This window comes from Indicator indicator, chromosome 3, assembly GCF_027791375.1.
Source record: "Indicator indicator isolate 239-I01 chromosome 3, UM_Iind_1.1, whole genome shotgun sequence".
NCBI lineage: Eukaryota > Metazoa > Chordata > Aves > Piciformes > Indicatoridae > Indicator > Indicator indicator.
The window spans coordinates 17,028,057-17,041,918 of record NC_072012.1 but is presented as its reverse complement, the minus strand read 5'-3'; the positions used below and the strand labels follow the sequence as shown (position 1 = coordinate 17,041,918).

Genomic DNA, 13,862 nt, shown 5'->3' with positions numbered 1-13,862 from the left:
AGCCCTAACTGGGAAGTTACCAAGAGAGCTGCTGTTGGGCTCAAGGAAAAAAATCAAGTTGATGTCGCCAAAATTTATTGCTGGTAAAAAAAAATAACAAAAAACCAACAATCCAGGCACATACTCTCACCCTAAGGACTTGGCACTGGCCCCTGGTAGGGGACTGCTCGTTACATCAAATAACTCTCAGAAAGTATTTGTTTACTGTACTCATCAGTATAGGAAAACCATCAGATATTGTCTGATTTAAGAGGCCTTCAAATCTTTCTGTAACTTTACAGAATAATACATTAGAGCAATTTTTTTTTTTTTTAAATTTTGGCTAAACCTCTTGTTTTCCTTATTCACAATAGCAGCTTCACAACAAAAGATATCTTAAAGAAAAAAATCCATTTTAGTCTGAACTGTTCACATACATTTCTGCAGAAGCAAACATCATTATAATGCTGTCCGTTCAATGAAAATGTGGAAATGTTTCTCCATTATCTCTTTATTCTCAAGGTTAGAGGAAAAAAAACACCACCAACAAATCACTCTCTATCAAATGTAGCATAAAGCTTTGATAAAAAAAAAAACCTCAGTGTTGCCTCGGTAATGAGTCCATACTGGGACACTTCAGACTAAGCTAACAATAATGAGTGCAAGCTTTGGAGCAAGGATGCTGACAATCATCTACACCTGTTGAAGGTGTCTGCATGTAAGTGGTTTTGGAAATCATCATGAGAAATTCTTTCACAGTTCTCAAGGTGAAGAAGATTCTCTCTATTCCTGTGTTGCTGTAGGAAGCTTGGAATGATGCCCATGAACTTTAATACGCCTGCTCCTAGTCACAGCTGAAGCCCTTACACATAAAACAGCACAAGGAAGCAACAGGACTGCTGTTCAGTGACATTCCCGGGAGAAGTGTTTGAAGGGGACATGGGGAATAGTAGCTACCAAAAGTCCCACCATAGCCAGAAAAAAAAGAAGAAAAACCAAAGTGTTAAGGGCAGATAGGACCATCCCATGAGCACTGTAGACTTCCAGAAGCATACACAAACAATTACAGGCGTCTAAAAGTCACCTTGGTGATCACTCTGTTGTCTAATAATCTGCTACCTACAAATCTGCCCATGCCCTGATCTCTACCCTGACATTAATCTTTCCTATTCGACTTACAACCTCTCAGCGACCGGAAGAGGGGAGATACTCCCTTGTACTGAACACTCACTTGATGTAATACTCTTTCTTCTCCAAAGAATAAGGTGTGAAATTGATGCTGGATTAATAGCTGCTTCCCAGTTACCAGGGGCATGAAGCCAGAGTCAGTTTATTATGTGGTCAGAGGCTTGCAAAGCTCTAGTGGGAAAGTACTGAAGTACAGTGAGATTAACTCCCTTATCCTTCTGAGAGGGTGGTCTATGTTGTTCAGTCAATATACTTTCAAAGATTTTGATAAAGCATGATTTTTTTTAAAAAAGATTTTTTAGTATTTCTTTTTATCTATGCTTCGCATTAAGCACTAGAAACAGGGTGGAATCAAACTTACATTTCACTCACCCATTTCAAAATCTAAAATGCCAGCTCTGCAGTTTGGGCCCACGTCTGCAATATGTCCACACTGAAGGCTGTAATGGACACAGGATTTTTTAGAGCACTTCTCCCACCATCGTGGTCTGATGCTCCTAGTCGTGTCACACATGCTCAACCCTGTTGCTGCTCTCCACATTCACCAGAAGGATTCATCCCTGGAGATCTGTGCCTTCCATAGCACCCTACCCCCAGTTCAAAAAACACTTGTCCATAAGCAGCAGAATACTTTTTTCAACCACAGGCTGTAGTTGCTGCCATTTCTTGTTCCATTGCAGACTAATGAATGCTGCTTTGCCCAAATCACTGATGTTCCACTCCATAAGCTGTGATGAAATGAAGTGTTGTCTAATTAGAGCCCCTAAGTCTCTGCTCAGCTGTGTCAAAGCCCAAGCAAATCTTGACACCTCACAGGCTCCTTCCTAGCACGCCCAGATGTGCATCAACCCTCTTGATATTGTTCTTAAGTATCCTTTGCTCAAAAAAAAACACCCCACAAAAAAACCAACAAAACCACACCTACAAAAATGAACAATTTATGCAGTAACTGATTAACATAAAATGCATTAATATTTGCTTAACCTGGAATTTGGAACAGGTCTTCCCCTAGCCCATCTATTCAGTGTCTTAGCCAATAAGTCCCATGGCATCCATCTACCACATACAGCATCACACACATACAGCTACCACACATTCTATTCCTATGCAGCACAAGGAGGTGCAGGAAGCATGGGGACTTTCAATGTAGACCCAGTGAGTGCTGGGTACTAATTTGGGCTGGCCCTTTTGGCACACCTTGTCCAAACCAGGAGTATTAGAAATAAAAAGCAGAGTCTATGGGTATGCAATTGAGCTCCCACCCTGTGAAATAATCTGAAGCCCTTGTCTCATAGTCATCAGTTCCAGTGTTCTTCATTACTAGTGGTGTTTCTCTTGTTACCATTACTGTTATTATTAGTAATGATAGCAGCACCTTTCATAGTAAAAAGTGATGCTGAGGGGCTCCTCTCAGATGCTTGAATGTAAGTATTTTCTGCTACTAAAGAACCTAGCTTGCTTTTACCATTCCTATAAAACCCCTTGTGAACGCAGAGATATTTCCCTCTGTTTTTTGCATAATACTTTACAGGCACACACAAAAAAGTATGAGAAGAAATCTAACTGAAGGAATGTGGTGAGGCAGATCTATGTTTTGCTTTAATTAGCATCCTGATGTGATAGTGGCTTGATTTGCGTGTGGCTGTTTCGTAACACAGTGTGTCCTTGCTAGACTCCTTAAGGAACCTGGCAAACACAGCACTTCCCTCCATTGTCTGTTGTTTTTCTTGGAGGCTGAATATTTTCATTGAAATGTCACTTGCACACCCCATCCATGCTCAGCTGCTCTCAAAGTGCACTCAAGCATTGGGCTTTCAAAAAATGGAATTCAGCACTTAATCATGGCTTAGCACTTTGCCTACTTATTTGCAAAACATACAGGTGAAAGGCAAAATCACAAGGAGAGTAGTTCCAGTCATAATGAAGACTTCTGCAGATTTTACTGCAGGTAGGTACCTGCCTGTCTGGGTTGCCTCCCAAGCTGTTACAGGGCTATAAACTGCGTGTTGCTGGGCAGAGCTGATAAACAGCAGGAATGGGATGCTGGGAGTCTGAGCCTGCAAACTTCTGGGCAGGGCTCTTCTCAGTGTGTGACTTGCACCCGGCAGGAACGAGCCTCCATCATCTTGGCTTTTATGTAATGGAAGTCATTTGAATAATTCAGCAGAGTTAAGATGCCAAGCTGGAAATACCCCAAGGTCAGGGGTTTAGGCTCAGTTTGGGCTGGATATTTTTTGCAAAGGTAGGGAGAGGCATTTCAGGGTTGGCTGAACCAGGCTGCTCACCCTAAAAGCTTGATCTCAGCAGAGACGTCAAAGCCTCAAAAGACCTCACACAGTAGAAACACTCTGGTTTCCTTGGAGAATCAGAAACACCAGCTGACAAGATCAGGGTAAAACACCGCTCCTACTGAGAGAATCAGACCCAGTCTTCAGGATCATAAGCCCCTCAAAGAGGTGAAAATATATACCAGACTGGCAGTAGGGTTTTCACTTTCCTTAACTAGATCCTGATATTAATAGGGATTTCTTTGATTTGGCAGTATTTTTGACTGGGGTAAAAAAGGGAGAGAAACAGAGAGGTGGGTGTTCAAGTTCAGTCATTACCTACCCAGCTACATGATTTTCAGGGCCTGCTCCTGTAACCTTTCCCTATTTCAACAGTCTCATTGCCTTCAGAAGGAGTTAGAGAAATAAGACCTCCAGCACAGCAGGTCAAAATAGAAGCCTGGAAGACTTAGTTATTAGGAAATACTCTGTAACCATTACGACATTAAGCAATGGTATTGACTCCCCGAGGAGCATGCAACTGGGGATTTTTTACCACAGGTTTGAAAAACATCTGTTAAAGTTGATTGGCCAGTTCAGGCAGCAAATCCTGACCTGGGACAGTATTGGAGGTGCCTTTTAGACCTATCTTTCAGCTTGTTTTCCAAAAGCAGTGAGGCAATGGCTCTCCATCTTGGTTTGCCAGACCTCAGTAACATCTGACCCATTGGGTGAATTTCAATGAACTTTGCCAGAAGAGTACAAATAGCAAAAATGTTACACTGCTACTTGTTTTAAACAAATATGGATGAATAAAGAAGAACAAAGAAATGAATGACTTCACTGATTTTTAATGTGGCACCACATCCCTTTGGAGAGGCAACAGCCTGAGCTCCTGTGGCTCTGATTAGCACAAATCTGCGGGAAAACAACCTTTGGTGCTCCATGCTTCAATGCAGGCAAACAATACAGATGAAGTCAGAGTCAAGCTTTGGGAGTCTGCTCTGACCTGCCCGGGCAGCATGCTCAGAAGCAGCATTTGCAAATGGTCCCATAACACTCAGACAGAAAAGACGTGTTTATGTAAATCCATTTTTACACATGATTTTCCAGCATGCAGACAATGAATCATCAATGCCCAAGGAGGCTGATTATAGCAATGAAGTATTAGTATCTGACAATATTAACCACAACAGGTTATTAAGATATTTCCCTCCCTAGATGAGGTAAAGTAAGGCAGATAGTACAGAAGACATCAGGATAATTCTTGCCGAGTGGCACCAATAGTAACCAATAGTAAATGCTCACTAGCAAAGTTTATTATCATGCTGAGGCATAGTTCTATAAATCATTTATTTCTGAAAGCACTTCATGTCCTCCTGTCTCCTACAATCTCCTTTGGGAAAATCTCACCCAGCATCCAGAAAGAATGGAACTTTCACGATATTGTAGTATTTATCTTCAACGCCTGTGTGGTTCTTAACAGTACTGTAGAAAATCCAAGTTGGGAAAGAAGCAGGCGTTGTCTTGGTTTGAAAGCACATCATCATAATGGAAATATGACAAAATCTAAATGCTCTATGGTACTCTTCTACAGTGCCTGCAAATTTTTAGCAGAATCATCATAGGAGAGGCAGTGATTATCCTACATCTGTATTCTACTTTGCAGCTGCACCAGTAACTCCACCTCAATTTCAAAGCTGAGCAGTACTGCTTGGAGCAAAATACAGCATGGAGCTGTCCATAATCTTGCCAAACTGAGTCACTGGGTTGGAATATCCTGTATTTGGGGAAAATAAATGAAGAAAAAGTTCTCCAGCCATTTCTGAGGAACAAGCTAATGTTTTGAGACATACTCATGTGAAATTCTGACTTTTCAGATCTGGGGATCTCCAAGGTGGGGTTCTGGTCTGTCTTGAACAAAGAGGATTGTGACATTTTAAATAGTTTGATGGTGGCTTGTATACAATGTACACAAAAACGAGGTGGTGAAACCAAAGCCATAGATCAGATTTTCCCATGAACATGCCAGGAAACACACAGAACAGATTCACCAAAAGCTAAGAATTGTGGGAATAGCTCCCAGAGGGACTGGCAGGAATAAATTGTCAAGGAGGCACGGGCAGCCGCCTCTTCACCTCCCTTCTTGCCAACTCCACAACAGACACTGACACCTATGCTTTGCCCACCTCCTTGACAGAATAAACATGGTGCAATATTTAGCTTTTAAGCTGTCCTGCTAACAAGGAGAGCTTTCCAGTAAAAGTAGATGTAGAAGAGGGCAAACATCAGGAGGGAGGCTTGGTCTACCTCCAGAAGTGTTCTCTCACAGAGGTGCTGTGAGATGCTCAGCGGCTGTAACACGGGTTTTTCACACCACATCAAGGAGTGCTCAAAAGGCTGGTAATAAAAAAATCATAATCATAAAATCATGGAATGTATCAGGTTGAAAGGGACTCCAAAAGGTCATCTTGGCAAATCACCCTGCAGTGAGGATGGACATCTTTAACTAGATCAGGTTGCTCAGGGCCCCATCAAGCTTGACCTTGAATATCTCCAGGGATGGGGCCTCCACCACCTCTCTGGGCAACCTCTGCCAGTATTTCACTACTCTCACTGTAAAGAACTTCCTCCTAATATCCAACATCTTGTCTACACTACAAAAAGACTTCCTTGGGAAACATTCATTGGTGTCCAGTTGGCAAGCAATGAGCTAGGAAGAAGGGCATATGGATTTAAGATTTGTTGCGCCCATGAGACTGACCTTGAGTGGCCCTAACTTTACTTCCCATTTATTTTAATCTAAATGCTGGTTGATGGAAGCTGCTTGATCAGAACCCCTTCTACTTCGTATCAAGCCCCAGTTTTAAATGTACCCAACTGTTGCCTTGCTTAGGAGAAATAAATGAGAAGCTAAAAATCTCATAAGGAATCTAATAATAAATAGGGCAGAGATGCAAACAAATAGATACCTCATGCCGTGCAATGGTTTACAGCTATTATATCAACAAGTTGGAGTTACCTTGGAAACAAGAGCTCATCTGCATATGCTTTCCCCAGACAGAAACTGGGAAAGGAGAACAGATTTTAAGTCTTCTGGATTTTGAAAAGTTGGTGTCCAAAGGTTGATGCCAATCAGTCCCAAATACAACCACTGATGAAAATACAGAAGCAGTGCAGAGATTACACCATCCTTAATGCAACATCCACTGTGATAAGGGTGAATAGAATTATAAAACCATAGAGTGCTTTCAGTTGGAACCTGAAATATTTAAAAGAATAAGACAATCTGCCACCTTTCTGGGTAACCTGTGTCAATGTTTCACCTCATTGTAAAAAAAAAATCTTCCTTATTTCTAATCTAAATCTCAACTCTTTTTGTTTAAGATCATCACCCCTTGTCCTTTCACCATCTGGTTATATTGTCCTCTCCACCATGGAATTATACAACCCTTTCCAAGAAAATGCAGAAAGGTTATTCCCTGGAAATACCCTGTGCAGAGCAGAGGACAACATGGTCTTGCCTGATTCAGAGCAATACGGAAGACTAACAGCAACGGCCTGGAACAACATCAAATAACTTGAATAAAATAAGCTTAAACTAATGTGTTGTAAACCATAGCTGAGGCAGACGAAGAGCATGCATACACATGGAGTTTGTCACATGGACTCTCTGTGTGAGTGGGAGCCTTTCACAGTGCTGTCACTTGATTGCATTTAAGTGTGTACCCATATTCAAATAACCCTGCAGGTTTTGAGGATTTTTTCTTGCTTATTTTTAATAGGAATGATAAAAAGAATTGATCTCACTCCTTGGCAGATTCAGTTCAATGCATTTGTACACAGGATATCTTGATCTACATCAGAACCTTCACAGGCTGGGGGCTCAGAGCTGCCACCCCAAATGCTGCATACGGGTTCCTGGCTGCCGCCTTCAGCCAAGCACCTCACCCCAATGGGCATCAGTGAGGCTACGTCCCTCTGGAATAGCTAAATGCTTGGCTCTTGGAAAATTAGTTGGCTGGGTTTTCAAATACAGCTATAACAGAAAGGATCATTTCTTACTAAGTGTTGAATTGTGAACAAGTAGAGATTTATACTAATATATACCCAGTGTCACCTGTGATTACAGACCCACATTTCAGATAACCCAATGATCAGGATGTAAGAAATTTAGAAAAGTGAGGGTTAGTCTATATTAAAAAAGTTGGTAACAAGTAGAACTAATACTGATTTTTTTTTCTAAAGAGATTAAACAAAAATAAGGATTTGTAAATCGACTGATAATGAAATTGGAACTCCCCATAGCCCAGCTGGTTTGTTGGAATCTGCACAACACTGATATTCCTGTGCAAGTCTTTTTGCAGCACTCTGGGCTGAAATGTAGGGCTACAAAAACAGGCTAAAAACATTCAGGGCACTATTCTTCCCATACTGCCAGCAGAACAGCTTCTAACAACATCTCCATGCCTGGATGTTATCAACAAACAAGGGACTAGCTTAGTCCCCAGGAGCTTCCCAAGGATTATTTAACCCCAGAGTCACCTCTATCAGATGTTCTAGGCTTCTCTACAGCACATCTGACTCTTCCCATCTGTGATTTATCCCTTTGCCCTGTCCATATGCTCTACTCTTTTTTGAGGTGACCTCATAATTGAACAGGAGACACAAAAGTTGGTAAGAGGAAATTTTAACTTTGAATCCTGTTTTATAATGTATTTCAGAACAAAGGGGGTAAAAAGCATCATGGGCATGTGGTTGTCACTTCCTTCCTCCCTGCTAGGTGGATGTGATGGGAGGACCAGGTCAGCCACAGTGTATCATGTCCCTAATGGGATCCTGATCTTCTCAGGCTCAAAGGGGAAAAATGAGGAAGAAGAAGGGCTCTGAGATGTGTTAATAATGGTATGAGCTACCACTGATGCTGAGACAAGGATAATGCTTTCTTGCCAATACAGCATGCAGGTACCAACACACATGGTGGCATTTTGGGTCACCTCCTGCTCAGTACAGAGCAGGTATCTGTTAAGTCACAGAAAACTAAACCAATGCAACTCCATACATAAGGAGCCAGTTCTGATTCCTTTAACATCTCATTTTCACTCCAGACTGTTCATGAAACAGCTTAGCTCCCAGTTTCATAACAACCCAACCCAACATGACTGGACATTCATTTTTACCCACCTGCTGAGGATTTTGCCAGCCATAGCACACAAGATAAACACATGTGATGTATCCCATCATTTAGATTAAAGAACAAAACCCGAAGAACAGCAGTTGGCAATTTGGACACAAAAAAATTATTAGGTTCAATACTTACAATTGCATGACCAGATATAAATGATTCGGACTCTCGTAGATGTCTTCCAGGGCAACTATATTTTCATGCTTGATCCTGAAAAACCACAAAATAAGAGAAGATGCAACAGTGATTTTTATTTAACTGCCTGCAAAACATAAAGCCATTTTTGGTTAGACACTACTTGTCAGTGCTTTTCTCAACATCACAAAAGAAGGTTTTGACCAAAGTAAACAGTAATAAGTCCTTCACAGACGAGAAAACTGTTACTACTCACAGAAAATTCATTCAGTCCTCTCAGAAGCCAAAATGTTTAACAGTTAAGTACCTAGAGCATTAATGGTTTACAGTTCCTACGTCAGATGAATGAAGGTGGTTGGTTAGATGCTGAAGTCTCAGGACAGCACCAAAGAAGGGTGTGCAGAAGTTGTAACAAAATGGTGACAAGGTGTGCATGGGCTGGCAGGGAGGAGGCAGGGATTTGTCCACATGCAGAAGCTGGCACAGGTAGGCAGCAGTTACAAGACAGCCTCACTCTCCTTCTCACCAAATTCACCCCGCTCCCATGTCACATCTGGTCTAGACGCCTGAATTTCCCTCCAGTGTTATTAAGCACTGTGTGCTTTCTGTGCAATGGCTCCAGGCATTTTTACAGGTTTTCTACACCCTCACTATTCCCACCGATCATTCCCACTAAGCCTCTTGTCAAAATGTAGCTTTAAAAAGAAAAATGATCTCTACAAACATACCTCTAATTAACTAGTAGAGCAAAGTCCCTCTGGGCTTGCTCTTTAAATGCTTACAAACAGCTTCCAAAGGATACATTTAACTTGTGCAAACCCTAAGGAGACTACCAATACAACTAATACAACTCCAGGGGCAGAATATTAATTACACCAGTTGCAGACAACCACTTTAAGAGCAAGACAAAGCTGGGAAATGCTAGCAGAGACCAACAGATGGACACATTCAGAAAGAAAGAGTGCCTTCAGCAGCAAAGGCAAAACTCTCTTCATGTTTCAAGGTTCCAGTAGCTTCATTAAGATGCTTAATTGTGTGTCAGGACTTCATCCTCAATGTTCCCAAGTGCCCTAACATCTGTGTGAAGATGCTCAGAGAAGAAGGTCCCCTGAGTCTGACAGGATCTTTCCCGTACGAAAGCAGACTAATCTGATTTCCTTTGAATTCACTAGAAAGATTATGACCAACCTGCATTTATGCCCACAATCAGTCATTAAAAGCTCCATTCATATAAAGACCTTCACAAAAGGAAATTTAACATCAGCAATGTAAATATATTGCACTACAGGATGTCAGAGATACAAATACATGAGTAGATTTGCATAAATATCTGGAAAACCCCATGATCTTTTGACAAAATTTCCAGGTAGACTGCATCACAAATTAAGTTTTTAATGTTGACATCAGGGAACAAATACATTGCCCACTTGGCTTCACAGAGCAAATCTTTGGAAACCTTGATTTTGCTGGGCAAGTCTAGTGCCAGGTGCCTTAAGGTTACAGTCAGGGCAAGGGCAGTTTTGCCTTTTTGTTTGTAGCTGAAAGTACACAAGGATCCCAAATGACATTTCAAGCAAATAGTAACTTTAAATGGAAATTATCACATGTATTTATACATTTTCTTTTGTGCACACATACATTTACATGACCATTTGTGTACTTCACAATCAAGAAGGCAGTTTCAATACAAATAATCTACTATAGCATTATCTGTTTAAAGCCTCCAATGTAGTCTGTCATACAGCTTTTACTGTGCACATATTAATGGTTTGCATTTTTATTCTTCAGAGACTCAGAGGTTCTCCAAACCAACCTAACCCCCTCTGAGACAGCCACCAGTGACACCTAACTGTCTTACACATGGCTAATGGATGGGTTAGCCACAAAGACAAACAGCTGGGGAGGCAGAGGCCAGAAAAGAGCTCATCAGACATGCAATGCTGCACACTGAGGGTTGCCGCAAGACCCTCTCCTCTTCCTGATTTGCAAACCAAATGGGCACTGCACCACTGCGCTCTCTGAAGGCAAATAAACATGCTCAGCCCTGAAGTGAAGGGAGCAAAAGGATTTAGTCCTTCCACTGTGGAGTGCTACCCCTCTCTGAAAACAGATGCAGGATGCGAGCAAGAGGGATTCAGGCAGACAGCAAATATAAAGTGTAATCTGTAAGAAGGTAGCAGAAGAAACTGAATCACTTCCCAAGTAGAAGAGAAGCTGGGGTGTTTGGAAGAAGAGGTCCCTTTGGGAGGTGATGTCAGCACACACCAGCCACCTCAAACGCTGACGGCTGCTGCACTAAAGGGGCTTACTGGGACGGGAAGGAAGCACTTTTTTTTCCATTTTCTCTCAGCCTCCTCCAGGCCAGCAAGGTCTTACTCATGGAGTTATGCAGTGCTTAATATTCCCAGTACAGTGCACAGCACATACTTGCAAATGAAGCAGCTGGTCCTGCACAGCATTTCTCTGCTCAGACGGACTCTCAAATGAGAAGCTATTTAAAGGAAAATGCAATTAGAAATTGAAAAAAAAAAAAACCAACAACAAAAAACAACACAAACAAAAACAAACAAAAACCTATGGTTTAGATCAAGTTGTGGGTTGCATTGCTGAAGCTGGACCAGAGCAGCTGTGGCCTTCCCAGCAGAGGTCACCACAGCCAGCAGCAGCCACCCACGCCTTTCCTCACTTAAAGGCATGAGCGAGCCATCACCTACAACCCTGATAACACAGTAACTAACCTTCCAGCTTGTAATGAGCTGAACTGTGCTCATTACAAGAACACCCGGGGGTTTGGGAAATCAGTGCAGTATCATCACAGCATTTTGTCAGTACCACAAAGACCAACAGGGACCAGAACAAGGTTGCTCTCATCGAAACAGATCAATGATGCCAGACCCATGGACAAGAGACAGACACTTCTGGCTTGCATGGGTGCTTGGGTACATGGAGAGCTGAGGAAAGCACTGTGCAGCATCAGCTGCTTGATGGTCACAGATCAGGAGGGATTTGGGAATGGCTTAATTAACTTCGCTTTATCCCCCTCTAGAAGCACTGAGTGAATCTCAAAGGTTCAGAGGACTCTTTCTGCTAAGCCTCCAAATGCCTCCACACAGCCATGCCAGCGCTCTCACTTATCAGAAATACTCCCCAGACTATCTGATCTCCTCAAGACCTGCCAGGTTTATTTTTTTCAAAAGGTGCTGCTCTCATTTTACGAAAAGGGGAGCAGTGTACAGAAAAGCCTCCCTACTTCCCAGCCTGTCTCCCATGCTGCAAGAGACAAACCTGTCCTCAATTAACTGTGCATAAAGCAACACATTCATGTTGTTGTGATACGTGATGGTGCAACACTAAGCCTGTAGCAGAGGGAACATGGACATGGGCTGAGGTGAGAGCAGTTCCCAGTTAATTGTTTCCAAAGAAAGAAAAAAGGCCCTGAAAGTAAACATCAAAACATGGGCTTGGCTAAAGCAAATTAGATCAGATTATGTAAACTGTTATGAACAAGGAAACATCCAGCTAAGGAAATCTCTCTTGCCACCCTTTTAACCTCCTCTTCACCATGCTTTGTTTTCCCTGGTGTTCTCCCTTCTTCCTGGCAAACCCCATGTGCTGCTCTCATCTCTCACACCCTGAGGGGAAATCCCCCCATCTGTGACATGAAGGGCAGATGCCATCCCTGGCCACTTCTCCTTCATTCATTTTTAGGACTATTTTGAGGGAGCCTGACAGAAAGAAAATGTCTAGAAATAAAAATACAAATAAAGAGAGACTTTAGCCAATTTCCTTAGGTCTCTTTACCTTACAAGACCCATGAGATGCTGCAATCTAAGGGACAAAGAAGAAGAAAAGAAATCTAGAAGTGAGAATCAGGGAAATGTAAGTATACAAAACTCCATGAAGAGTGATTAACCCTGGTAAGAAACTACAAAAAGAAAGAATGGATTCATTATTTTCAGGGCAGCACCTGCCTGTCTGGATGCAGTACCACAGACGCAACCATGCAAAAATATCACAATCCTCCTCCAGCCTTTCAGGTCTATGATTTTGCCCATGTGTCTTATAAAGGTGTCAACAACACACACGAATGGAGGCAATGTTGCACCTGAGCATTATTTTAACATACAAGAAAATTGCTTGCCAAGCAAACTGAATTGGGCAACCAAGGGCTTCAGGTGACCATTCTGAGCATGGCAGCTGTGCAAACAAGGGCTGACAGGAGAGCGTTTGATCTGCTGCAGAGCCCCAAGCACAGTCTGGTTCCTTTTGCTTGCTGTGAAGTTGTTGCACAAGAGCGTTGATAGGGGAACTGTCATTTTCCCCTGACTGCTACAACATTTGGTGCTGCTGAAACACAGAAACTGTGCAGCAGGAGCTGACACCCATTCTTGAAACAAGACTCGACTTGACCAGGAGTGGCATTTGGCCCTATATGACAGTTTCTACCACACTAAAATGGGTGTGCTGAGGTGCTGAAGAAAGGAAAAGTAAGTGGTGTGGGACTCCAGTGATGCTAAGATCCACTCTCATCACTGGCCAGCACAGACCCACCATGTCCTACTCAGTATCACCAGAAGGGGAGAAACCCCATAGATCTGGAAGTAGCCCTAATGGGAAAACTCACTTCAACATTTGCCAAAAAAAATCCACTGTATTCCATGGACTTTGCCTTGAGATTGCTCCTAACAAGCAAGGGATTAAAGTGTGGAAGTTGATGTACAGTAAGGGAAACTGAATCCTTTAGTGACTGAGCTTCCTGTACATCTCTGGTGGCTCCTGACCACCCCAGAGACCAAAAAGCTGAAAGTAAATTCGATGCATACTGCTGCAGTTAATTAGAGGGGTAACGATCTGCACAGATAAAAGCAGAGGACCCAGGTTTTGCTGTTGCTTTGGCTGCTGATGCTAGGGGAGCATATTAAATACCCCAGCTGCTATAAACTACATCTGAATCACTTAGAGAATCATAGAATTGTTAAGGTTGGAAAAGATCTCTAAGATCATCAAGTCCAACTAACAAATATACCTGTTTTATTCACATCTATCATATTCAACAGTGAAAACCAGGATAAGCTAGAAGAACTCTGTACAAAACCCTTTGGCAAACG

General features: G+C 42.3%; 1 protein-coding gene across 1 annotated transcript in view; it reads right to left on the bottom strand.

The window, feature by feature from the left end:
- CAMK1D (calcium/calmodulin dependent protein kinase ID) overlaps positions 1–13,862 on the bottom strand; it is a 218,190-nt gene that overhangs the window by 75,920 nt on the left and 128,408 nt on the right. Inside the window, exon 3 of the mRNA XM_054399522.1 lies at positions 8,755–8,829. Coding sequence (XP_054255497.1) covers positions 8,755–8,829 — 75 coding nt within the window. The remainder of the gene's footprint in view (positions 1–8,754; positions 8,830–13,862) is intronic.